Consider the following 26,697-nt stretch of genomic DNA (forward strand, 5'->3'; position numbering starts at 1 on the left):
AAGAAAAGAGGGGAGTTTCTCCAAAGGAAAGGTACCGCCTGGCTGCTATTCGCAGAACAAAGTACGCCGCTGCCTGGAAGGGAAGGACCGGATGTCCGCGCGACCTCTCGGTGCCTTGGGGATGCGTCTTAATCTTAGCAAGACGGTGAGATTGTGATTGGGCAGGTCTGGCAGATGAGACAACACGGAACCAAGAAACACTGGCAAAGAAGCAAGCAGAGGGGGAGAAGGAGACAGACTCACAGGACCACAAACCAACATCCTCGGCTCCAGACCCTGCTGGGCAGCGCCCTCCCCCGGTCCTTCCAGCCCAACCCTCCCTGTCCAGCCATCCCAGCCGGCCACCCGCCCAGGCCCCGCGCACCTCCTGACTCTTCCTCTGCTGGGCAACGAGGATTCTCCCGCCTCTCGACGCCTAGCGTTGATCGGCAATCACGGGTGTTCGTTCTAGCTACCTCCCTCCCTCCCTACACATCCTGTCCTCCTATTAGACGAAATGTTTCCCAAGAGCAGAGAAGGTTGTGGAAACCTCTGACTAGTTCCCCAAAGCTTATGCAATGCTGGTGCTCACTAAACACCTGGTAGAAAGGAAGGTCAGAGTCAAGGCCAGCCAAGGAAAAGTGAAGCTCGATTAGGGGTCCCAGCTGGATTGGGAAGAATGTGTTTAAGTCATACAGAATGAATGTCTCTCACTCTCAACCACTCGCACGAAAACACCTACAGAGGGAGAAAGATTAGAAGAGAAGTAAAGACGCACGTGGCACCCCAAGACAAGGAAGAAGAACTCACCCACCAAGAAGGAAAAACGTCTGAGGGGATCTGCGAGCTTAGGCTAGGAGCCTGGATTGGAAAGCAACAGAAAAGTTGAAACTATCTGCTAATCACCGAAAAGAAAGGGGCTGTGTCTTGTCTCTACGCAAACAGGTAGAGGGGAAAGAGCTGCCCTGGGATCCCATCCCAGCCTTCTTTGCGCTTCCCTGGATGGTCGGGGACGTCATGCGCCCTGAGCCTCAGTCTACCTGTTGCCAAGGACTAGGACCAGAGGTCACCTCCGCAGAGGCGCCAGGTGGCGACAGCCACTCAAGGCAAGGTCTGTGGTAAGAGTACGGGAAGTTACCTTTCAGAAAATGAAACTTTTTCAGGAAGGCAGCTCCCACAAAAGAGTCACAGAGGTAGAGCAGGAGTCCACTAAACAGGAAGTCGGAGCAGGTGATGTTCAGAGAGTGGGGCCTGGAGCTCACATAACACACAGAGATCTGGAAAGAAAGGAATCCAAGAGAAAACGTCATTCTCCGTGAAATACCCCACGACACTGTGTTAGCACTTGGCATCTAGCAAATGCTAACTGCCAGGTCAAGCTCAGACCTGGAGGAACAGAGACAGTATTTAATGTTATTTCCAAATCTATATCCTAAAACTCAACTCCAAGACTTATCCAGATTTATCAATTCATTAATTCATTTGAGAATCAGAAATGTTTAGCATCAGAAGTGGGTTTCTATTCTTAACTTCTCATATCGGGGCCAAACCACTTCAGTCCTCTCAGCCTTTATCTTATCAGCTGTAAAGTGGGGTCATACCGGAGCGGAAGTAGTGGAGTGGTTCTCATTCCAAGTGCTGGGTTCTGGCGCGCGTGTTTAGGAATTTCCCGGATTTATGGACTCGACAGCGCCCCCTCTGACAGTTACCTGAGACCCCAGGTTAAGGTAGCAGTCGACGGACAGCACGGGGTGGCCGTGGTTCTTCAGGGACAGCGGGAAGAAGCGGTGGCTGTGGTGCTGCAGGAACTTCTCCAGCAGGAGCTGCGCAGGGGCTGCGAGGAACGTGTGCTTGCTGTCGGGGGCGCAGATGTACTGGGCCGGCACGATGGCCATGGGGCTGTCAGACACCTGCGCGGGGAAGGGCGGGTGTCAGCCACTCCCAGCCACCCTGAGCAGGGACCCAGGGTGGGTGGCGCCGTCGTGGAAGGCTGTGTCATGGAGCAGCGATGTGAGAACACATAACTTCCACTGTGAAGTTCTCCATTAAGAAAAATTAGGTTTAACCGAAGTGGGACGTGTGAAAACTGATCACGTGATCGATCAGAATCGTAGACACTGACCATTCCACGCCGAAAATTGGCTGCCTGGTCTAGAAAAAAATAAGGGAATCCACGGACCTTGGGAACGTTCCCCCAAATCCAGGGATGCAAACCTCTGGGAACGGCCAATCTCCCCTTGACCCCCAGACCCTATCTGCCTCCTGTCCAGCCACGTGGCCCCTGCTCTCCATGGCCCAGCCATCTGGGCCCACCATCTTGTGTCCCGTCACCAACAGACTTCCCATGCTATAGCCAGAGAGACTGTGGATGTAAATCATACTAATCAAACCCTCTGCTGGACACCCTTCAATGGGTTCTCATTACTCCTACAGAAAAGTCTAGAACCTTCCCACAGCGGATAAGGTCCTGCCTACTTCTCCAGCTCATCTCTGACACTCTGCCCCATGGATCGGAGGGACCTTCAAGGCAGGGGTGTGCCGGCTCCGCATGGGTTCCTGGAAGACACAGATCTCCGAAGGCTCACCGTGACTTCGCATCTGAAATGCCCAGGTCTGCCCGGCCAGGACCGACACAAGTAGATCACATCTCTGCCCACCTGGTGGCCGGCTCAGCCATCAGGCTAGCCCGTCAGAGCCACTCAGACAGTGTTTGGCAGGCACTGTCCTAGGGGCTCCGAGAAGAGCACGGCACCGCACCTGCCCCCTCCCCAAAGGGGCTCTGTCCAGCGGAAAAGCCGGACAAGTGAACGGCAAAGACAGTGACAGAGATGAGCTCAGGAAACCAATGGGGAGAGAGAGTGCGGGCAGGCAAGGGCGCACAGGAGGGCTGGTGGTGCGTGTGCGCTGCGGGGGACGCACAGGAAACCAGTTAGAGTCGGAGATCAGAAGGGAAACCTGATGGAGTCTTTCCCTTCCCAGCGCTCCCAACCGGAAACCTTTACTAATACTTCCCAGCAGTCAAGCCCACCCCACTGACTCAAAGGCGCCCGGGTGGCCTCCCTGCCAGCTTTCCCACCACGGACAGCAGCCCCCTCTAGGCACACAGCCACACCCACCTTGGACGTGATGTGGAAGGACCTGTGCCCGCCCACCGCAATCTGCTTCTTCATCACACTGAAGCGGTTGAACCGGCAGAGCAGGAGGCCGGCGCTGTGCACCCGCAGGTTGAAGTCCACATCGTCACACATGAACCTGCCCAGAGCCAGAGGAGGGGGCGGGTTGGACTGGAGGCAGCTCACACACCCCCAGTCACGCCCCTACCAGACACGTGGAGTGTGCACCCCTGTACTGGGGGCTGGGAAGGCAGAGCAGGCTCGTTCCTGCGCCAAAGACCTTCCTCTGGGAGGCACAGAAGGCAAACCGAGAAGGAAAACAGGAAGAGCTGTGATGCGCCTGCACCAGGAAAGCAGGGTGCACCCCAGGCTTACACTACAGAAGCACTGCCACCTGAGGACCAGGCACGACACGCCCGGCACTGTGAGGGGGACTCGACAAACACCACTTCATCTATTTGCTGAAAAGAAAACAACCGACCTCCCAAAGTAAAAAGATTAGCCACTTTTTACAGCTGAATAAAACAAGACTCAGGGCTTCCCTGGTGGTGCAGTGGTTGGGAGTCCGCCTGCTGATGCAGGGGACACGGGTTCGGGCCCCGGTCCGGGAAGATCCCACATGCCGCGGAGCGGCTGTGCCCGTGAGCTATGGCCGCTGAGCCTGCGCGTCTGGAGCCTGTGCTCTGCAACGGGAGAGGCCACAACAGTGAGAGGTCCGTGTACCGCAAAAAACAAAAACAAAAAAAAAAAAAACAAGACTCAGAGATGGCAGGTCATCTGCCTAAATTGCAAAGCTGACAGTGGCAGAACCCAAATTCCTGGCAGGTCGGTCTGGCTCCAGAATTGACACTCCTGCCTGGGCCCTCTTGGGGGTGTGCCCACGGCCTGGCACGTCGAGGGCTCAATAAACGTTAGTGATTAGATTCTTCTCGTGACATGAGCGTTTCTGCATAGGTCTGCAGAGAGTGACACAGGGAAATTACAGTTTCCTTCAGTGCTAACGCTCCTAAAAAGTGATGTGTTCAGAGAAGGAGCAAAAAAGCAAGAGAAACAACAACCAGCAGCATTTAAGTCATTAAATAAGGTACCACGTGAATTGAGGAAGGAAGCTGAATGGTCTTAGGCAAATCTGCCCTAAAATTATACAACAAAAATACCAGAAAAACCCATGAGGGCCGAAAGCAAGGGACCAGGCCAACGCTATGGGTGAAAGGCTCTGGTTTCGTTGGCCCTGAAGGGCAAGGACAGAGCAGCCCCTGCCAGGAGTAAGGCTGCCCCTCACGGAGGGCCCTGGGACCGCGGGCGGAGCTGACAGCCAAGGCGGCGCAGGGGCTCACCGATTCTGGTTGTACTGCACGTTCTGGGTCAAGTCCACGTTCAGGATGATGAAGTCGTGCACGTGGCAGCGGGAGAAGGGCTCGCGCACCTCGCGGCTCCCGGTCTTGCTGGACCACTTGCGCATGCCGATCAGGGCGTAGTGAGTGATGTTGGGGGAAGCCTCGATGTGCTGCATGATGTGCTTCAAGGAAACATTCCTTTCCGACCAGGAAAATTCCCTGTTCGAAGGAAGGAGATGGACATCCCTCGGTTGGCATGCAGACAACAGCAAGGGCCTCTGGACCAGGCTGGCCGGGATGCTGCTCTCCCCTGAACATGCCGGGCGGGGTGGTGCAGAAGGAACCCATCACAACCGCCAGGCACCGTGCTCAGCACTTCAAATTCACTGTCATTGATCCTCGCAGCAATCCTATGACATAGGCATAGCATCCCCATTTTACAGATGAGGAAAAAGAGGCTCTGGATAACTTGCCCAGTGTCACGTGACAGAGCTTGGATTGAACGCTGTTGTCTGCGTCCGGAGCCCACAGTCTCTGCATTTGCCGAGCCACCTTGCGTTTCCAGTGTCAATTCCAAGCGAGGTGGGGGGAGGGAAGGAGGCAGCGTGTAAACACCTCCCACCCCACCCTGCCGGTGACTGAAGTCTGTGAAGACAGTGGGGGCCACCCGACGGCCAGGGAGGGCTGCTGAAGGGAGTAACCCCAGGGCGAGGAGCTGGGGTGACGAGAGCTCTGTCTGTGAGACCCAGGGACACGGCTCAACTTCTCTGCATCTCAGCTTCCTTTTCCCCAACTGAGGGGCTTCAACTAAACTCTCTAAGGCCCCAGCCAGCTCTGACATGCCAGGACTCGAACGTCTGCTGCAGAATGAAATTCAGAAAGGCAGAGGGAAAAGCTTGGTTCTCTTCCTCATTGCTGCCCTGGCCGAGCTCTTGCCCTGGGAAGCATGACAGTGAGAACACGGAAAGCACGGTGACTGCTGTCCTCATGCACGTGCAGCTCTATCAGACAGAAAACAGCTTTTTCCAGAAGAGTAGTGGTGTTACTGGTGATGGTTACATTAGGACTCACTAACACAGAAGAGGTGAACCAACCTCAAAAGTTGCCTCTCACAAAAACAAGCCAAAAAATCAAGTTGTTTCTCAAAAAAAAAAAAAAAAAAAAAATCAAGCCCGAAATAAAGGCTAAGTTGAAACACTCATGGTGAAACCACACAGAAATATTTTACCCACGATGCTCAGCTGCAGCCGTATCTATTGAGCCCTTCCTACATTGCGCGGCTCCATCGCCCTCGACCGGGCACACAATTCATGGTTCAATTAATCCTTGTAACAAACTTCTAGCACAAGTTTAAGTGCCCTTTGAAAGATGAGGAATCTAGAACCCAAAAAAAAGTCATTTCCCTAATGTCACACAGCAAATAAAAATACAGCTTCACGTTAGGAGGAGGCTGGGGGGAGGGAGGAGGGACTGGAAGGTTCTGGGGTGCCAGTGATGGTCTGTTTCTTCATCAGGGAGTTTGTCAAGCGTGTGTGTTCTGTTTGTGAAAATACCTGGATACGTATTATACTTTCCTTTTCGTATATATTTGATGTTGAATATATATTGCATTATTTTCTGTATGTATTACACCTCAGTAACATTTTTTAAATTAAGAACTCAAAGTAAAGCCTGGAACGTGAGCCCACCACACGCCGGGCTCTGTCCACTGCACACCACACCTTCTAGCGTGAGGCGCACTCTGGGGTCCTCGAAGGGTGGACGAGAATCCCCCACTGAGAAGAGAGCACGTGCACTTGTCTTACTGGTGGGGTGAGTGTGTGGGTTCTCACCTGCTTCTCTCCCCACCACAGTCGACATCCAGCACGTTCCACATCACGCAGGAGTCATCAGAAATCACGATGAAGGGCCAGATGTCCTGCGGCTTGATCCCCAGTTCCTCCTGCCGGTTCCGCTCCAGCTCCAGGTTGTGGTAAGACAGCTCCTTGATCAGGAAATGGGCGGCACCTGAAATGGGCAAACGACCCCCGACTCAGGCCAGTCCTATGCCGACGACCACCCAGGACAAAGCCCCAGTGAGAAGAGAACTTGATGAAAGCCCATCGAGGCCCCAGCCCCGCCAGCTCCTGGGGGTCCTGATCTGCAGCCCTCACCCACCCACCATAGGCTGTTGACTTGGTAGAATTCTAGGGCAGAAAACACTCCTCTCCAATTTGCACACACGTCGATTTATCCTTGCTTTTCTAACAGCTGAGAACATGAATAAATCAATAACCAAACATCGAAGAAAAAAGAACCGTCAAATCAAAATAGCTTTAAAAGCCAAAAAGCTTAATGAGAAAGGTCTTTCCTCTCTACGCGGACATAAACTGTCTCTCGCCATCTGCCTGTACAAGGATGCGGTCAGTAGCCACGGCGGTCGCTGACCTTCAGCACACCCTGAAAGGAGGTCAGGGTGGCGATCAGGAAGGAGGCAGTCTGTGCTCTGGGCAAAACTGGCAGAACAGGCCTTCAGAGAGTTAGAGATTTTTCAGGAGGCGATTTTATGAGCCCAATTTCTTGCATCGTCTCCTATCTAGAAAAGCACTAAAATCATTCACAGAGATATCTGCTCCCAGTGACCAGTAGCATCCCTCTGCCAACATGCGTGCTTGACTGCACGCGTTCTCCCTCCACCAAAGTCCCATATACACTGACCTCCCCCCTTACCTCATTGGAGCAGTTCCTCGGAGCTATCTGAGAAGTCGTCTCCCAAGCTCTAGTCCTCACTTTGCCCCAAATAAAACTTAACTCACAACTCTCACGCTGTGCGTCGACATCTAGAACATTCTCCCAAGTCTCCATGCACAGAAATATTACAGAGTAGGGCACGTTTACAAAGGCCTACCGACTCCGGCGCTGTTGAAGATACTCGGGAGCACCAGCATGATGTGGTTGGGCCAGTATTTCTTATAAATCGCCATTTCATACTCCTTGACAACCAGCACATGCAAATGGCTGGCACCGTCCATCGCGTGGTACAGGTTGAAGAGCCCGTGCTCGTGACGGCCCGTCGTGGGAGTGAACGTCGGACTCTTTATGTATTCGTGACTCTGGAGAGCGCGGGCATGAAGAAGCAAGTGTTTGTCAGCACGGCCACAACGATTCCCCTCCCTTTAAAATGTGACCTTGCAGCCTCTTCCATCAAGAGATGGCATCTATTTCCACACTCCCTGCATCTGGCTCAGCCTTGGGACTTGCTTTTATGGATAAAATGCAGTTAAAATGACAGCGCGCCAGTTCCGAGCCTGGCCTCCAGAGGCCTGACACATTCTGCCTTCTCTCGGAACCCTCCCAGGAAGAAGCCCGGGCTAGCCTGCTGGAGAAGGAGAGGCCGCAGGGAACAGACATGGGCGTCCCTAGCCCAGCCGGCTCCCCGCCAACCTGGTAATTAACCTCGGACACAAATGAGAGCAAGCCACCCCAGGATAGCCACCCAGCAGAACCGAGTCCAAACTGCTGGCCCACAGAATCGGAAGCTAAGTACATGCTTGTTCGGAAATGGTTTGTTAGGTGAGCAAAACTAACAGGCGTATATCGATTACCCAAATTCATTAACCTCTCCTATTAGCACCTAATATCGTGCTCTGAGTACACGTTATTCCTGTATGACTTAAATCCCTCTATCGTAGCCATACTCATACACGCAGGCTATGAATCTTTTATATAAATAACTGTGTTTTCTTTCACTCTTTTCTCAACAATAGGTTCCGCTGGCCAAGCTACGTCTTCTGTTCCTTCTCGATTCCTCAAAGTACTTGCTACAAAGCTGTGCATACAGCTGGTGCTCACAACCAGTTCTTTCTTTTTAATAAAGTTATTTATTTATGTTTGGCTGCGTTGGGTCTTTGTTGCTGCGCAGGGGCTTTCTCTAGTTGCAGTGAGCGGGGGCTGCTCTCCGTTGCGGTGCGCGGGCTTCTCATTGCGGTGGCTTCTCTTGTTGCGGAGCACGGGCTCTAGGTGCACGGGCTTCAGTAGTTGTGGCTCGCGGGCTCTAGAGCGCAGGCTCAGTAGTTGTGGTGCACGGGCTTAGTTGCTCCGCGGCATGTGGGATCTTCCCGGACCAGGGCTCAAACCCATGTCCCCTGCATTGGCAGGATTCTTAACCACTGTGCCACCAGGGAAGTCCCTCATAACCAGTTCTGATGGGAACCGCCTGGAAAAGCTAGTGCAGTAACTGATAAAGTCTCAAGCACCTTATAGTAAAGGCCTCACTGCCTTTACAAATGTTTCCATTCTTGATAATAGCCTGCTGGGTCTGCAAGGCTGGGTTCAGCTCTGGGCATGCCTGGCCCTCTGGAGAAGGAACAGCAGAGCTGTACACAAGGTCCGTGGGGCTGGGGCTGCGGCTGGGGCTGGGGAAGGGGCAGCCGGTTGACTCTGAGGTTGTCAGGCTGGAACTGTCAAACCAAGCGCCCCTAAAAATGGCGGCCAGAGAGACGATGGATCATTGGGAACAATCTCCTCGGAAGAGAGAAAATTTCTCCTTTAGAGGATATACGTTGAAATATTTACAAATGAAATGATGCAATGTCTGAGATTCGCTTCCAAGTAACACAGGAAGGCAGATGAAGAGAGATGGCTTGATGAAGCAAGAGTGGCCTTGAGTGCATAACTGTTGAGGTTGGGTAAGCAGCCCCGGGGGAATCATTATACTATTCTGCCGTCTTAGCCTGTTTCACATGTTCCATAAGAGGGCTTCCCTGGTGGCGCAGTGGTTGAGAGTCCGCCTGCCGATGCAGGGGACGCGGGTTTGTGCCGCGGTCCGGGAAGATCCCACGTGCCGCGGAGCGGCTGGGCCCGTGAGCCATGGCCGCTGAGCCTGCGCGTCCGGAGCCTGTGCTCCGCAACGGGAGAGGCCGCAACAGTGAGAGGCCCGCGAACGCAAAAAAAAAAAAAAAAAAAAAATGTTCCATAAGAGACAGCATGAAAGAAAAGATAGTGGAAGGGACGAACATTTACTGGCCCTTGTTATCTTCTAGGTACCGTGCTGGTGCCTGACGTTGGTTATTCCATACAATTCTCACCACAAGCTTTTGCAAGAGTTATTATTGCCCAAAGCTTACAGATAAGGAAACTGAGGCTCAGAGGCATCAAGTGGCAGTATGATGCCAAACTTGACTCAAATTTGACTGAGTGGCCACAAAGCCCTTGTGCTCCCCAGTCCCCTCCAAGCTGAGTCACCATGTTCGTCTCTCCCCGCCACGCCCACCCCATGTGCCGGACTCGTCAAGAACCACAGTCTCTGGGTCTCCAGCTCGGTGGGCCCTTGCAGCCACTTTGATTTGCCCCCCGGGGACTCGAAGCCGGTACCTTGTCTGTGACGAGGGGCAGCCGCATGCTCTCCAGCTGGCCTCCGGGTTGGCTGAAGACGAAGTGGTGCTCCTTGGACTTGGGGATGATGAAGTGGAGCTGGATCTCCTCTCCTAGCATGGAGTAAGAGAAGGCAAAGGCGTGCAGGGTGGACTCATAGAGCTGAGGTGCGAGGGGGAAAGGACAGAGCTTGTCATCAGAGTCCGGCCTGACTTCCCGGAAGAACCCAGGCCCGCCGTGGCCATGACTACACAGAGGTCGCTGCCGCCTCTGCCCCAGGCTGACGCCAGGACACAGTGTGGACGCCCACACCTGAGGCCACACCCACTGGGCCAGCGGCCGCTCCCGTCCCGGTGCTGACCGTGCTTCACCCAGCAACGCCACGTCGGCCGCCCAGCCCTTCCCGACGCTGGACCCGACCCAGAGGTGCGCTGGGTTACCAACTAAAGCATTCACGTGCCAGATCACATTTTAAATTGTAACAAAGGTTATTTTCCCACCGTAGGTAACATGTGTAACAGCATATTAGTAAGACAATAACTGCGAACTTGCGCGCTTCTATCTCACGCACCATGTCCAGGCCCCCTCCCGTCCCCTTGGCATTAAAGTTAACCATCTACGAAGCAATTAACAACCCTATGTCCTCACCCCCACTTGGTGGACGTGGAAAGTGACACCCACGGGTCTTGGGCTCACTCCGATCCCCAGTCGAGCCTCACCTCTAGTCACTTTGTCCAAGGAGCCCTCCCTCACCCAGTCACCGTGCCCGCACTGCTCTCTGGTGCGACCTCCAAGCCCAGCTTTGCCCAGGCCATGCTCATGCCCCCTCCAGTTCTCAGCTCAGGCGTCCACAGAGGGGTCTTCCCTGACCCTCACCCTCCATCTGACAGCCTCTCCTGCAGACGTGCAGCTAGCCTGCACTGTGCCCTCCCAGGAACCACGGGGGTGGCAGGGCCGATGCGGGCCAGGACACACCGGCTGTGAAGTCCTACTGTGGTTCTACTTTGAGAGCAGAGATGAGGGAGAAACAGATTCTGACCTGGGGAGGGAACACAGAGGGCCGTAACTGAGGAGTCTCCTAAGACTTCCTCTCAGGGAGCCTTGAGCGATGAAGGAAGAACAGGACAAGTAGAGGCAGGGAAATGCCAGCAGGGGGCCAGCGTGTGCCCCTCAGTGCTCCTCGCAGGCCTGGTTTCACGTCCCCTGCCAGTGCGGCCCCCCGGACCCGCGCACCTGCACACAGACCCGGCCCGCCGGCCAGAGCTCAAACCCGCCCTCCTCCTTCCCCCCATGCTTCATTCCTTCCTTCACTGCAGACCCTGAAGTGACCAGGGACTGAACCCTCTGAGTCTCTCCAGATCTTTAAATTTCAAAATCAAGACAATGTTTTCACTTATAGGTTTCTCTGCCTTGAAAGAAAAGCTTCATCTCCGAGGGAAAAAATGTTAGGAGAATTATTCTGCAGCAAATAGGATTTCTGATTATTTTAATCCTCTGAAAAACTGCTCATATGTATTTTCTAATTTCGTCTACAGTAAAATTACATCGTTTAAAAAAATCTGTGCTAAAAGAAGACAGGTGCTACTTCAGTGGAAGCTGAGCTCAAGGCCGAGCAGATTCGGGAAAATTAAAGCTACCGTCTGCTGTTTCCCTCTGTAGAGGGGACGGACAGAGCAAGCCAGCGCTCTCGCCACCTTTGGGCCTTTCTGGGGCATCCACTCACGTATATATGAGTATGTAAGTCGTATAGAGAAGTATAAATTAACTCACGCTGTAACAGCTATCAGTGTAGGTAAAACAATGTTATTTTTTGTTGTTTTTTGGATGAGTATTCATTTGCGTGTAAATCCTGACAGCAGTGGAAGGCCTCCTACTGATAGGATCACAGTGAGAATAAGGGCTGTGATGAGGGGTATTTTATTTCATGCGTGTGACAGTGATAATATGGTGGTGGCTGAACTGTAAATAAATCATTAGGATGTGCATGTTGACTGGAATTGATTGGACTTAATGAGCTATTTACAGTTAATAAATATATGTACTATGTATACCAATGACTTAATGTAAATGCATATGAGCATGGGGTAAGTAATGCACGATTATACACATTACGTATCGTGTACGATATGATGCGTATGTGCTCGTATACGTGAACATACATATGAGCACGAAGTACATAATAATTTACGGGGGGAAGAATGTAAAAAAAAACTTGGCCGCACAGGTGTCTGACTGGCTCCCATCAGCTCCTGCCGCCCCCTCCTCCTCTTTCCCCATCTGGGCCTGAGATGAAAAGAAATACTAAGTGTAAAATGGGAACTGCCGCTGGAGCGGGGGCTCCGTCCTACCTGGTAGCGGGGGTGGAAGCCCATGTACTGGTGGCACTGCTCGCAGTGGTGGTACGTGTTGTATGCCGCATACTTGGAGAGCCTCATCCGCGCCGTCTGGCGCCGCACGTAGACGTCCTCTGGCTTCCGGCGCGTCCCTCTGTCTGCACGAAATCCCCAGCATTAAAGAGCAGCACGAGGCCCAGCCCACGTTCTCTCCCCTGCCTACCCACGGGGAACCACGGTAACAGGACTCTGTGCGACCACCTCTCACCTGTCTGCCCCAAGGTGACGCAGCTGGTCAGAAAGGAAGAGTCTCAGTGGGATAAACTGAAGGCTACGTTCACACAGCGTCTTACGCATGCACCTATGCATGGTTCCTAAACATATTCAAGGATTCGCTACGTAATATGCAAGTACTGTAAGGCACATGAATCACCTCCAGGTTTTCAAATGACGTAGCAAAATTAAGATTTTCACAGTCAGCCTCCATTCGAGAAGGTCTACTATGTGAAGGAACCTGCAGTGAAAGTGATCTGCTTGGGCTTCCCTGGTGGCGCAGTGGTTAAGAATCCGCCTGCCAAGGCAGGGGACATGAGTTCGAGCCCTGGTCCGGGAGGATCCCACATGCCGCGGAGCAACTAAGCCCATGTGTCACAACTACTGAAGCCCGTGTGCCACAACTACTGAAGCCTGCGTGCCTAGAGCCTGTGCTCCACAACAAGAGAAGCCACTGCAATGAAAAGCCCTCACACCACAACGAAGAGTAGCCCCCGCTCGCTGCAACTAGAGAAAGCCAGCGCACAGCAATAGAAGACCCAACGTAGCCAATAAAATAAATAAATTAATTAATTAAGTAAATCTTAAAAAAAAGAAAAAAAAGTGATCTGCTCTGAGAGCGACGAAGATAAAATGATTGGTTTGACAAGGAGACTGGTGAGTATTTTCCTCTCACGCAGCATTCACCAAACTTCCCTAGTCAGTGCTTGTAATCACACTGGCCACTCATGTCCGATGTTTGCTGCCAGTGACCCTGAAACCCAACAGGGTCATAATACTGTGGAAGTTAGCAGTCTCTGAAGAAGGAGCAAGAAAATGAGAGACCAAGGGCAGAAAGGGAAATAGGTGCATTTTGTTACAATCCAAGTTCACAGAGAAACATACATGTCTTTTTCCTCTATTAACCAGAACCTTCAGAATACTCCGATCACGATAAACCAAGAGGGTCCTCACTGTTATTCAGCACCAACCGAGCCTTCCCTCGCGAGGTCTGTGAAGAGCCCTTCCTGTCAGGTGCGGTGGCGACCTCAGTTCTCCACCAGGCACTGTCGGTTCACCCACCACCACCAGATGAGTTCATCACTAACAAAATTCAGCTCTTCCCTTTGAGAGGCTATTCCCATGTACTCTGGAAGAAGGTGGCAGCAAGAGATTTAAAAATCTGACCTTCGCTCTTTATGCTCTGATGGTGTGAACAGATCAGACTGGCATCCTCATACTTCGGGTCGTGAATAATGTAGTCAAAAGGCAACTTCTTGAACAGCTCCAGGTCCGGCCAGGGGTCACTGAGCTGGAGGTCATGCCAATCTGATTCTTCTCTGAGGTCTATAGCATCAGTAGAAACACAGATATATGACAAAACAGGAAGTGAGAAGGCTTTATGTCAAATGTGCACAAGGATGATGGTAGGAGTGGAACTGATACTGAGTCTACAGGTTACCTGGGGAACTCCACTGGATCTCAAATACTCTGGCACCCGTCCCATTTTCAGGATTGTTCTAATTCAGCAAGAAGGTGCATTCAGATCTATCTCCATCCAGACAAACAGCCTTATGCTGTGTTTCCTATGGGATGGAGTTGCTCTTCTAACTTACACTAACTTCCACTCCTGGCAGTATACCTACCCCTGGGCTCTGGGCTTCTCCCCAGCACCGTCCCCCAAATATACCACACTGGTCCACACGACCGGCAGAACTTAATGTAGTTCTCTCTCTTGCTCTTACGTCTAAATGCTACCCAGCCAGTAAGGCCCAACTCCTATCACTTCACTTCTAGAAGGCGTCTTCTGAATGCTCAGGTACACTGGTTTCTCCTTCTGAATGCCACCACTACTCATGGCCCGACCCACATTTGCACATTTGCAGTGTATCACCCTACATTATAATAGGTGTAGTCTACAGGGCTCACTAAATGCTTGTTGGCTAAAAGGTAAAAAAATCTAGTTGGTCCAACTCAAACTTATGTAACATATTGATTTTACATCAATTGATCAATATCATTTTACATCATATTGATTTTACATATTTGATATGACATATATACAGTATAGACGATACTGATATATATCTAGATCAGTGTATCCTACTATATATATACAGGCAGAGTACATGTCCATAAGAAACAGAAAAAATAAGGAAAGAAGAGGGAGAGGAACGTTTATTCTGTATTTAATAGGTGCTCAGTGCTTCATGCGCGTAACATCCGTTCATCTTCACAACATCCTGTAAAACAGGAATTACACACGTTTTGCCAAAGAGAAACCCAAGGCAATAAGGGAGCATTTAAGAAAGTAAGGATTTGAAGTTTAACAAACTGGATTCAAACCCTATCTTTATCATTGGTATATCCAACAAAATGAGGAGACAGAAACTCAGCAGACCTGTTGACTTTCATTTGAAAAATGGTTTCCAACTGTGGGGCAACGGTGGAAAGCTCAGAGTTTCGATGAAAAGCCTCTTTCCCTTCTCCTTCAAAGGAAAGACCAAGGACTGGATGGGCTTCCTTGGTCCTCAATTTTCTCCAAGTCAAAACTCAAACACAGCAAGAGCATCTAAAACAGTTCTGTGTATCCAAATGACAGGATTTCCTTCCTTGTCAAGGCTGAGTACATCGCCAGTACATACATACCCCCTCGTTATCCACGCAACTGCTGGTGGACGTCTGTCCATTAATGGACAACATACGGTTGTTTCTATACCTTGGCTATTGTGAATAACGCTGCTGAACACGGTGACTATGTGAGGTGACGAATGTGTTCATTAGCGTGATTGCGTGATTACTTCACAGTGTACACGTGTATCAAATCAGCCAGCCGTACAGCTTAAACGTACATAATACAAGCGCTGTTACAAGCTTACTGAGGCCCCTTCTCTACGACACACGACTCCTTACACAAATCTTCATTCCCAAAGCAATGGATTCCTTTACCAGACCAAGTTTCTGAGCCACTGGAGGGGCGCTGGAAGAGGAAATGGAGGAGATGTTCTACAATAAGCATGAACCAGCTGTTCAAAGAATCTTACCTTAATCAGGGTAAATTCTGTTCTGTGAATGAGAAGAAAAGGCTATTCCCTGCATAGCATATGTTTCCATTTTGCCCCAAGATGTTGACCTATGTGCTCAGCAGCCTGAGAGGGAAACCCTCCCCTGATGGACAACCCCGCTTTCCAGAGGCAGCAGCGAAATCTAGTTTGGTTCCAGCTCTGCCACCTCCCAGCTGGACTCCTGAACATGTTATTCTGGAACCGAATAACAGTATTCATCTCTTGGTGTGGCATAGGAAACGAAATGTGGTGATTTACGTAAACCATCTAGCACAGTGGGTGACGTTTGGAAGGTGCGCAGTAAACAGCGGGTATTTTTAGTATCGTAATTTTATCTCCCACCAAGGCCTCCCAGGCACTATTCTAGGACTGAGCAAAATGGCTACAAGGGCAAGATAAAAGCAGCCCTACAAGGCCCTTGGGAGGAGTCAGATCATTAATTTGAGAATTCCATCTTCAAAGTAAAAGATACAGCGGAAGTCACTTGAGAAACCGACTAAAGATGATTCCAAGCCCGAGTGTCATCAGCAGATAACTCACTGATATTGATCTCTTCTTCATCGTAAACATCCACTTCCGTCAGCCGGATGAGCATTCTGGACAAAATGCTGAGGAATTGCAGGTAGGCGCCTGTCTTCCCGATCTGTAGAGACAGCAGAACAGGAGGCAGCCTCAGTACGCCCTGCCTACGTGCGGGCGCTGACTGAGCACCTGACATGCCTCCACACCGCCACCTCTTTTAACCATCTCACCTAATTAGAAGGAGGGCTGGGGGGATGCAAAGATATTTGAGGGAAAATGTGGCCTGAAGAAGCATGGCAGGCAGACAGATGAACTCCAGTGGGCAGGAGACCCACCTGCTTATAAATCATTGCAAATGTCTTTCCAGATTTTAACTGGCCACATGGTTTAAGCCATTAGAAGTAGGACTCTATCAGGAGCTGAACAAAGGTTGCTTCAAAAAAGAATGAACTGACATTTCAATAATATCTTAAGAGTCTTGCGTAAGTGCAAATTGCTATCTTATATTAACTGATATGGCTGTAGGAAGACAACAAAATTCACTGTGCGGGACATAAAAGGCTGGCATCACATTTCTCTCCTCCTAAGGCCAGGAAAAGAAATAAAATGATTTTTCTCTTCTTCCTTCTCTTTCTTCTTGTTTTAGAAAATCCCCTGCCCCCTCAAGCCCAGCACCAGGCCAGTATACTATTGGTCTTAGTTCACTGAGGTCACAACTGGTTACATGCGTACCTGTGGGCTATCCTCGCCTCCCTCCAACCTGGTGCGCTAAGAATGTGCTCTCCAAGTTCTTAGCTCAACGCCCGGTTCACAGCAAGTATTCGACAAATGCTGATGAATGGAAATAACTAACTTTTTATTTTTTTGGCACTGCCGCACGGCATGTGGGATCTTAGCTCCCCGACCAGGGGTGGAACCCACACCCCCGGCAGCGGAAGCGCGGAGTCCTAACCACTGGACTGCTAGGGAAGTCCCGGAAATAACTGACCCGTTTAAAAAGAAAATATGAAACACAACTGGGGGGAGCTTTGGAGAAAATATATGCAATACATATAATTGACAAACGATTAAAATTTATAATCTAAAGAACAAAGCAAAAGAATAAAAGTCAAATGGACTAAAGGAAAAATAGAGAAACAAAACCAGAAAGTCACTGTAAAAGAAGTACCAATGACCAATAAATATATTAAAATATATTCACCCTTACTATTATACTAGAAATATACTATTTCTCCCCTATCAAAAAGGCAAAAGCTTTTTTTTTTTTTTTTTTGCGGTATGCACGCCTCTCACTGTTGTGGCCTCTCCCGTTGCGGAGCACAGGCTCCGGACGCGCAGGCTCAGCGGCCATGGCTCACGGGCCCAGCCACTCCGCGGCATGTGGGATCTTCCCGCACCGGGGCACGAACCCGTGTCCCCTGCATCGGCAGGCGGACTCTCAACCACTGCGCCACCAGGGAAGCCCAAGGCAAAAGCTTTTAAAGATTGATAACATTCAGTAATGTGAGGGGTATGGAGAAACCAGGAATCCTTCTTAAAAAACATTTTATTTTTTCCTATTTTTTTAAATTATGAAAAGTACTATATACTCATTTAAAAGTTCAAGAAATACAGATCAATAATAAAGTAGAATGGTCACAAATTCCAGTCCCCTGCTTCCTCCAAGCTCTCCTGTCAGGGAGTTTTTAGATATTTTCACACACGCAGACACATACACACACTGATTTTTTTCATAATTGATATGACACCACGTATATATTATTCTGCAACTTGATCTTTAAAATGTAAATATCTTAGAGAAATTTCAACGTCAGTATATAAAGAGCTATTGAATAGTTCAAACTTTCTGTGCTGAATTGCATGATATTGTTGTGCCCAGATGTTTTCAACCGAACTTGACCAATGCAACTTAAGTTGTTTCCAGTCTGTTTTTTAACTACTGTAAACAATACAAAAATGAGCATTCTTACACATATTTTTGTGGGTTTGGGTTTCTTGGGGTAGGTTCCTGGCAGGGGAATGAACATCTGGTGTGAAAAGGAAACACGTCTTGAATTGGGACAGTGATGACGATGGTGACAATAACAGTGCTTTCCAGGGGTCAGGCCATGTTCCAGGTGCCCTACAATTATTCTCTTGTTTAACACTCCTGTGTTTGTGATAGAGTTTATCACAAAGCTATTATCTTCCTCACTCTCAGATGAGAACAGTGAGGCACAGAGAAGGCTGGAACCGGCCCAGGGCTCAGGTGATGTTCTAGTCCGAATCCAACCCCAGGCAGTTCACTGTAGGGCCCACCCCCCAGCCCTGCCCTGTCTGGCCGAGCCCCCTCCCAAGACCCCAAACCAACCTCGTGCGTCCTCTTCACACGCTCACGACACCTGACATTCACACCGCCCAGGTTCCTGCCATGTTGACAGGTGAAACGGTCTTTTGTTGTCAGAAAAACACAGAGAGCTGGGAGATGGTGACAGGTTTCTCATCTCCCTGTTCAGTTTCACCAAAATCTTGCAGGGCAGAAACGGGGGTTGGCTTCCATTGTCAGAGTGGGAGGGAACCGCAGACTGACCATGAGGACCGAATGCAATAGTGTGGGAAATGCAGAATCGTTGTCTGAAGGAGCAACAGGCACCCGCAGGGAACTCCACCCACACATCACGCAGAGGAGGAAACCGGGGTCAGAGGATGGAGGTCACCCAGCCGTCCACCTGCCCACGTAGGGCCATCTGAGATTCCACCGCGGGAAGGCAGGTGTGAATAAGCCCCAGACCTGCCTCTGGGCGCGAACACAAGCCCCGCGGAGCCCGGGCGCACGGGGCGGCACCCACCTGGGGGGGCCCGCTGAGCAGCAGCCGGCGCGGGTGGAAGCCGTCCACGCGGCCCTCGGCGCGGCTGCCGTAGTCCATGTGGCTGGGCCGGGGCACCGTCCACTGCCGGTAGTACAGTGACTGCTCCGTGGACGTCATGGTCTTGCTGAGCAGGGGTCGGAACGAGCTGGCCCACATGACCGAGTGCGAGGGCAGGAGCGAGGCAGCCTTGGGCAGGCCGCTGCCGTCGGTGGACGTGACCATGTCGTACACCAGCTTGGGCAGGAAGACCACAGGCGGCCGCCGGCAGGCCTTGGTCATGGAGCACTGTGCGGCCTGCAGGACGAGCGGGCCAGCGGCGGGCATCGCGGACGAGCCCGAGGAGGACGATGAGGGAACTGACACCTGGATGCTCCACTGGCCGGTCTTGAGGCCGGGCTCCGGCTGGGGGGCCAGCCCGGGGCTGCACCTGCTGATGACCGACGGCGGCCCCCGCCCTGCCCGGGGCCACTGTCTGTCTCCCAGGGCCCTGCCCTCCTCCGCGGGGCCACAGGGCTGAGGCGATCGGGCCCGGTCCCCCCGCGAGGGCCCCGCCGGCTGAGCCTGAGCCGGGGACTCGCCGCACCGCGCTGAGCCTGCGGAGAGAGGGTCCCGTCAGTCAGGGCCCCGCACCCGCCGCTCCTGCTTCTGCAGCACCAACTCCCCTTACCTGCGACGACTGGGAATTTCCGTCAATGCCATCCCACCTCTGGTTAAATACAGACTCCTCTGTCCTTCTGACAAAGCCAAGAGGCACTGCGGGGAGACAGCCAGCCCCGCTCCCTGGCCCCATACACGTCGCAAAGGCCTCTCCTCGGCACCCCCCGCCCGATCTGTTCCAGAACCCTCACCTTCAGGGCCCAGCCTACACTCCTGCTTCTGTGCGGGTGGGTCCTGGAGCTCTGAACTCCCCTCTGCACAGCGTAGCGGTGCTTCTGGTTCAAAGCAGCAAAACTCACAGGACTGAAAAGGCTTGACTCTAATGCTACAACCACTTAGCTTCTAGAAGAACTCAAGACGGAAAATGCAGTACGCACAGCAGCTACCCAAATACGGGGTTTCATTTGCCCTTTTCCCCACGTGGACCATGTTGAAAGGCAAGAAGAGTGTGGGTCCCTGGACACGGAGGGGCGGCGCTGTCTGTCTTTCATATCAATCCAGCCACATCTGCCCGGGGCAGGCGTGCCAGCTCTGAGCAACCCCGAGGACCTCAGGCTCCACGGGAACCACATCTCCATCTTAGCTCTGCTGTTTTCCTGGAGACGAGGGGAGCTGCTTCCCAGACCACCCTCCCCAGACCCCGCCCCACGACACTTGGTTCAGCCTGCGCTGCTCACCACACGGCTCAGCCAACCTCCCCACCGGATCCCAGCTCCCCAGCAAGGCTCTGACTCAACCCCGCAGCCTGGCAGGCCGCGTACAGGCTGCTCGTGGACAGAGGAAAGGCAGCACCGGCCTGTCCCCCTGGGCTAAAGGCCTGACTCCTGCTAAAATGCCTCTTCCCCGGGCAAGCCACCAGAGGTGATCAGCTCAGAGGCAGCGGAGGAGCTAAGGACCAGGGTCGGGGAGGCTGTGAGGACCTGGGCATCTGGCCCGGGGGAGGGACAGGTGAACACAAAGCACACGAAAGGGGCAGGAGGTTCCAAAAGTAGACCATGGGGACCCAAATGTCTTCACCCATGTCCTAGGTTGTGAAGCCCAGACTGGGAGGACCCGGAGGACGGAGACCCACACTGATGTTTCTCTCCATCCACCCGCCCTGACCTCAGTCACTCTGCCCCGGTTGAATCCAGGGGGACTGTCAGTCTATAAAAGAGGGACCCAGCCCCTCCCAGGCTGACTCATGTGACCCCGCCCCCGGCTCTTGACTCCTGTGGCCAAGTCTCCTCTCCCTGGACCTCCTGAAACGTGGGAGTTACACTGAAGGCCACAGGAAGCATCTCATCAGAGACCCCTAAGATCCCAGGACCCTCTGTGGAATTTTCAAAAGCCACCTCACCGGAAGAGGAGGCTGGCTGGCAGCCTGGGCATCCTACTCCACCTGAAGACACTGCACAGACCTGCGTGTCCCAGGACCTTCTAGAAAGCTGTCAGCCCAGGATGAGGGAAGAACAAAGCACCACACCTCTCTACTCTAACAGCACAGATACCCCCCCTGGTGCCCTGGGCTCCCTCTATTGCTTGGGGCAGGAGGATGACAAGCTGCAGCATTTGGCTTTTCTGACTGACTCCAGCCTCTAAATCAGACCTTTCTTCTATCACAGAGACCAGGCTCACGTTAAGGAGGCCTCGTCTGACTCCCTCTGTGCACACCTGTGAGGGAGAGCCCCACCACTGGCCCACTATTATCCGTGGGCAGGTGGGGAGGGGGAGGGAGAAAGGAAACCAAAGAAGGCCCCAAGTCAACCCCCCTGATGTGCTCTGACCTTTGCAGCCACGCCCTGACCCTGAGCTGTAACCCTGGGACCACTCACTGCACCCAAGCACCACACACACCTTCAGGCCCCAAGCCTCCTCTACCTGTGAAGTCTCCTCCACCTGGAATACCTTCTCCCGCACTGGAAAGCCTTCTCCTGCAAGGCCCAAAGGCCAGCTGCTCTCTGAAACCTGCAGGGATCACACCCTACCGCTAAATCTGCCTCACCTGAGACAAAATGAATTCCTTCCTCATATGCATAACCGTAACACCTCACAGGTGTGAATATGTGTGCAGAAAAAATACAGCAGCCCCTACTGCGACATAACCTGGTCCAAGGGAACAATGGTTTCCTTGAGAGCAGGTCCGTATCTAATTGGTCTCTCAATGCCCTGAGCCAGGTAGAGAGTAGGTTCTCCGTAAATGCTTGTGGTGGGAAGACGTGCCATACTGTCTCACGTGTGCCCGTCCTGACTGCTCCTGAGGCCGAGGCATCCCTCAGAGCAGAGACCTGGAGCACTTCATCCACATTCCCCGCCCCCTCCACCAAAGTGTGGTCCAGGTCCAGGGGTCAGTGACACTTGCTAAATTTTGTTGTTTCTCCCCCAGTGAAGTCTTCTGTGTCCACTTCTCTCTGCCCTCAGACTTGACAAGAACACTCACCCAGCTCCTCTCCCCTGATTCCAACAGCTGCCTGCAGAGCACAGAGGGAGGGCCCTCTGACACCACCCGGCACAGGCCCTGCAGGGGCAGAGGCCACGACCTCCTCCCGGGAAGGACCCCCCACTCCCCGCCCAAGTCCAGAAAGACGCGTACTCTCTAGAAAGGCCAGTTCTTCGTAGATCCCTTCTCTTTCCAGTTCTAGTTGAAAATAAAGGATCTCTTTTCATTCTTTGAAATCTCAAAAAACAAAAACGGTCCAATTGTGGGATCTTTACGCCTTGGAGACTTACTGGATGCCTTAGAGGAGAGGGATGAAGACGCAGAGTCATGGGAGCGGGATCGTTCTCTCTTCACGGGGCTCCTCTTCTCTGATGTGGAGCCTGTTTCAAAACACACACACTGAAGAGGCCTCGTAATCATGGTCCTGTACGTTCCCCCAGCACTTCACAGTTTACAAAGTGCATTCACACATATCATCTCTCATCTGTCCACCCACCCACCCATCCATCCCTCCATCCATCCATCCCTCCCTCCCTCTATCCCTCCCTCCCTCCCTCCCTCCATCCATCCCTCCCTCCCTCCTTCCATCCATCCATCCCTCCATCCCTCCCTCCTTCCATCCATCCATCCATCCCTCCATCCCATCCATCCATCCATCCCTCCATCCATCCATCCCTCCATCCATCCCTACTTCCATCCATCCATCCCTCCTTCTATCCATCTATCCATCCCTCCATCCATCCCTCCTTCTATCCATCTATCCATCCATCCATCCCTCCCTCCTTCCATCCATCCATCCCTCCATCCATCCATCCACCATCCATCCATCCATCCATCCATCCCTCCCTCCTTCCATCCATCCATCCATCCATCCCTCCATCCATCCATCCATCCACCCTCCATCCATCCATCCATCCATCCCTCCATCCATCCCTACTTCCATCCATCCCTCCCTCCTTCCATCCCTCCATCCATCCCTCCTTCCATCCATCCCTCCATCCCTCCTTCCATCCCTCCCTCCATCCCTCCTTCCATCCCTCCCTCCATCCCTCCTTCCATCCCTCCATCCATCCCTCCTTCTATCCCTCCATCCATCCATCCATCCAACCATCCCTCTATCCATCCATCCATCCCTCTATCCATCCATCCATCCTTCCATCCCTCCATCCATCCATCCCTCCATCCATCCACGTTCCCAGGCCTCCTCTGAGGGAGTACTGAGAAGACAGAGCAGGCCAGTGAGGCACTGGTGGGTCAGTGAGGCTCCTGCCCAGAGGTCACAGCTACAGGACAGAGTAAGGAGAGCAAAGAGGGAGGAGCCCAGGGGCCAGGTGCCCACCCAGCAGGGAGAAGTAGGAGCAGGGAAATATCCTGGGAAAGGTGACCCTGATCCCAGTTCTGAAGGGCCAGCAGGGATCTCCAGGTGAAGCACGGAGCAGAGGGGACTCGAGTGGACGGAAGAACGCCTGTGTGGCCCAGAGGTGACAGAGCAGAGCACATTCATGGGATGAGTGTGGCCAAGAGCCCGGGGTGCGGCGTAGGGGCCAGAAGCCAAGAGGAACGAATGGGGAAAGGAAGGAGGTGGGTCGGGAGATTCCAGGAGTGTGGATTCACTCCACGGGCAATTCCATGTCAGGGTCCCATTCACGTCTGCGAAAGGTTCCCACAGCACCAGGCGGGTCCTTCCACCCCACTTTACAGATGAGTCATCTGAGGCTTGGAGAGGTGACATGACCTGTCCAAAGCCACACAGCCAGAGATGGAGGGGGAAGAGAGTCCTCATCTTCCAGCTCTCCTTCCATCTCTCTCTCTGCTACACCAAACCCCACGAATGCCTTGCATGTTTGTAGTAGCAGCTTTTTATTTTCTCTCGCTATCCTGTTGACGACAGCCAAATGCCTTGCATTGCTCCGATTTATGTGTCCTATTAAAATACATGGCGTTGGGCTTCCCTGGGGGCGCAGCGGTTGAGAGTCCGCCTGCCAATGCAGGGGACACGGGTTCGTGCCCCGGTCCGGGAAGATCCCACATGCCGCGGAGCGGCTGGGCCCGTGAGCCATGGCCACTGAGCCTGTGCATCCGGAGCCTGTGCTCCGCAACAGGAGAGGCCACAGCGGTGAGAGGCCCACGTACTGCAATAAAAAATAAATAAAAAAATACGTGGCGTTGAACTTCGATGTCTGCAAACGAAACTAGCCTGTTTTCATAAATCTCAATAAGGGACAGGTCCTGTTAATTCACGTAGAGGAAACAAGCGAGTGAACCTTAAACCAGGCAGTAATTCCACCAGCAATTCAAACAAGGCATGAACTTAAAGCCTAGGAAATGTCCATTTTTCTTCCTACTCTTTAAGAATTCTAGAGCTACAAAGAACCTGTTGGGATTTCCATTTTCTCACATGACCAAAAATGAGGGAGAGAAAGCAAAATCTGAAATCATTGAGGGATTTCCCCCAAAGACGTATGTAGATGTCTCTCATGGGGAGCTGCTGACCAGCAGGTGGGCCCAGGGCTGCGCCGCGCGCGGGACAGGTGTCCAGCCCGGCCCTCCGCACCTTCCGTCACCAGTTCCTCATCCTCGTTGTCTGTGCTGCTCAGCTTTTCGGCGTCGCTCTCCAAGGCCTCACTCCGGGCCCGCTTCTCCAGGGGAGCCTCGCTGCTCACAAAGTAAGCAGCCAGGCCCAGTTCCTGCTCCAGTGCCGTCCTCACCAGGCAGGAGGAGTTTATGAGCCGCAGGTCACAGTACCGCAGAGACCTGGGAGGAAACGGAAGAAGGGCTCTATCGACTGCCTTCTACAGAGGAGGTACTGCTCGCGCTGGGGACCAGCACGCTGCCTTCCTCGCTAGGCCCCTAGGACTCATGCAAACGGAGAAGCAAAGAGCATCACTGCGACCCCTGAGCAACACAGTCTGTTTGACTGCAAGTCTCTGGGGGCCCCTGCCGTGGATTTAGCCCCGCGCTGCTTGGAATCAAAAGAACACTGACTTTCAGGTCAGACAAAAAGGAGGCTTGAACCCCAGCCCTGCCACTTCCTGGCGACAGACCCTCAACAAGCTGGGCAACGTCTTGGAGGCTCAGATTGTTTTCAAATGAAAGACGGCCGTGAATATTAATAACCATCTACGTGCACTGCTGGGAGAAATATATGTAATAAGTGGATATTTGATGATTCCATCAACATTTAAAATGTGCCCAAGACTATGCCCCATGCAAGGGAGAGGATGGTCATCAAGGGGTCGCCATACTGGAAACGAGAGTCTGCCTGGGAAGACATGCCAATGAGTCACGACACACGTGGAGGAGGGGGCACAGAGGGCAGGCTGGGGCAGGGCTCGGAGCTGCGCGGGGGAAACGGCAAAGGGCTTGGAGAGAGGCAGATGGGGGTTGCAGGTAGGCTTTTACTAAAGCAAATGACCTTTCACTTGCTCATCTATAAAACAGGGTAGTAATACTATGGTCGTAAGGTGCAAATGCTAGATTAAAAGTCTAGCCCAGTGCCTGATACAAAAAGTAAATGCTTGCTCAACGTTAAGATAGACTAAGGCATTGTCTTAGCCCTTACGGAGTTGAGGAATAGAAGACTTGATCCGTGGCACGGCAACAACTGAGGTTGAACCCTGTGCGGACACTTTTACCCGGCCCATGAGTACGCGGCGCGAGGTGGCCCTCACGAAAGTGTCGTGTGGCCAAACGGCAAGAAGCCGGGAGGCCCCGGTGTCCGCCGTGCAGCGCACTGGCTTAATCTCTGTAAACCTCAGCTTCCTCAACAGCTACGCGGCCTCCACCCATGGAGCCCGGCAAGAGTCCCCACATCCACCAGCACGAGCCCGGGGGGTGCCTGTCCGAGAATTAGGAAAAGCTGCCCAGGCCTCAGACGCATTTCACTGACATTTGCTGGAAAACGGTCACCATGAAGATACACATCTATGATGACTCTGATGTGAATGCATTCCCAAGAGTCGGGCAGGGGAAGCCTGACCTGGCAAAGCCCCCAGCGGCGAGCCCAGGCAACTGGCTCCTCAGAGACCCCCAGGTACACAGTCCCTCCCCACTCACCTCGGTAAGGACTCCCCGTGCGGGTCCATCCCACTAAAGATCAGGATGCACGGCAGGCCCTCCAACTCCAGGTACGTCTGAGGCCTCCACTCCGCATCCTCAATCTTCTGCCACATCTGCAGGTAATTAAAAAGAAAGCTGTGGGCTTCCCTGGTGGCGCACTGGTTGAGAGTCCGCCTGCCGATGCAGGGGACACGGGTTCGTGCCCCGGTCCGGGAAGATCCCACATGCCGCGGAGCGGCTGGGCCCGTGAGCCATGGCCGCTAAGCCTGCGCGTCCGGAGCCTGTGCTCCGCAACGGGAGAGGTCGTGACAGTGACAGGCCCGTGTACCGCAAAAAAAAAAAAAAAAGAAAGCTGTAAGACTTCTTACTTTCCAACCAGCCCAGCTCCAAGGGAACCTTGATGTCCTTCTGCTGATTTAAAGCCCTTGCAATGCCTCGCTGGATTTTTATCAAATTTAAACTGCAAATAGGCATACCACTGGCTTCACCACGGGACGCCCAGCCACATAGAACACTGCCTAGCACTCATCAGCCGTTCAAGAGATATCTGCCAAGAGATTGACTGATTCTTTTTTTTTTTGCGGTACGCGGGCCTCTCACTGTTGTGGCCTCTCCCGTTGTGGAGCACCAGCTCCAGACGTGCAGCCGCAGCGGCCATGGCTCACGGGCGCAGCTGCTCCACGGCATGTGGGATCTTCCCGGACCGGGGCACAAACCCATGTCCCCTGCATCGGCAGGCAGACTCTCAACCACTGCACCA

General features: G+C 52.7%; 1 protein-coding gene across 1 annotated transcript in view; it reads right to left on the reverse strand.

The window, feature by feature from the left end:
- Positions 1–26,697, reverse strand: part of GREB1 (growth regulating estrogen receptor binding 1) — a 133,483-nt gene that overhangs the window by 1,672 nt on the left and 105,114 nt on the right. The window contains exons 19-32 of the mRNA XM_079941287.1: positions 25,935–26,050; positions 24,433–24,632; positions 22,169–22,258; positions 18,782–19,395; positions 15,972–16,074; positions 13,555–13,713; positions 12,130–12,272; positions 9,782–9,943; positions 7,317–7,521; positions 6,262–6,436; positions 4,430–4,648; positions 3,096–3,231; positions 1,689–1,889; positions 1,118–1,256 (exon numbers count right to left, since the gene is read on the reverse strand). Of these exons, the coding sequence (XP_079797413.1) occupies positions 1,118–1,256; positions 1,689–1,889; positions 3,096–3,231; positions 4,430–4,648; positions 6,262–6,436; positions 7,317–7,521; positions 9,782–9,943; positions 12,130–12,272; positions 13,555–13,713; positions 15,972–16,074; positions 18,782–19,395; positions 22,169–22,258; positions 24,433–24,632; positions 25,935–26,050 (2,662 nt within the window). The remainder of the gene's footprint in view (positions 1–1,117; positions 1,257–1,688; positions 1,890–3,095; positions 3,232–4,429; positions 4,649–6,261; positions 6,437–7,316; positions 7,522–9,781; positions 9,944–12,129; positions 12,273–13,554; positions 13,714–15,971; positions 16,075–18,781; positions 19,396–22,168; positions 22,259–24,432; positions 24,633–25,934; positions 26,051–26,697) is intronic.

Source organism: Stenella coeruleoalba (assembly GCF_951394435.1).
Source record: "Stenella coeruleoalba genome assembly, chromosome: 13".
Classification (NCBI taxonomy): Eukaryota; Metazoa; Chordata; class Mammalia; order Artiodactyla; family Delphinidae; genus Stenella; species Stenella coeruleoalba.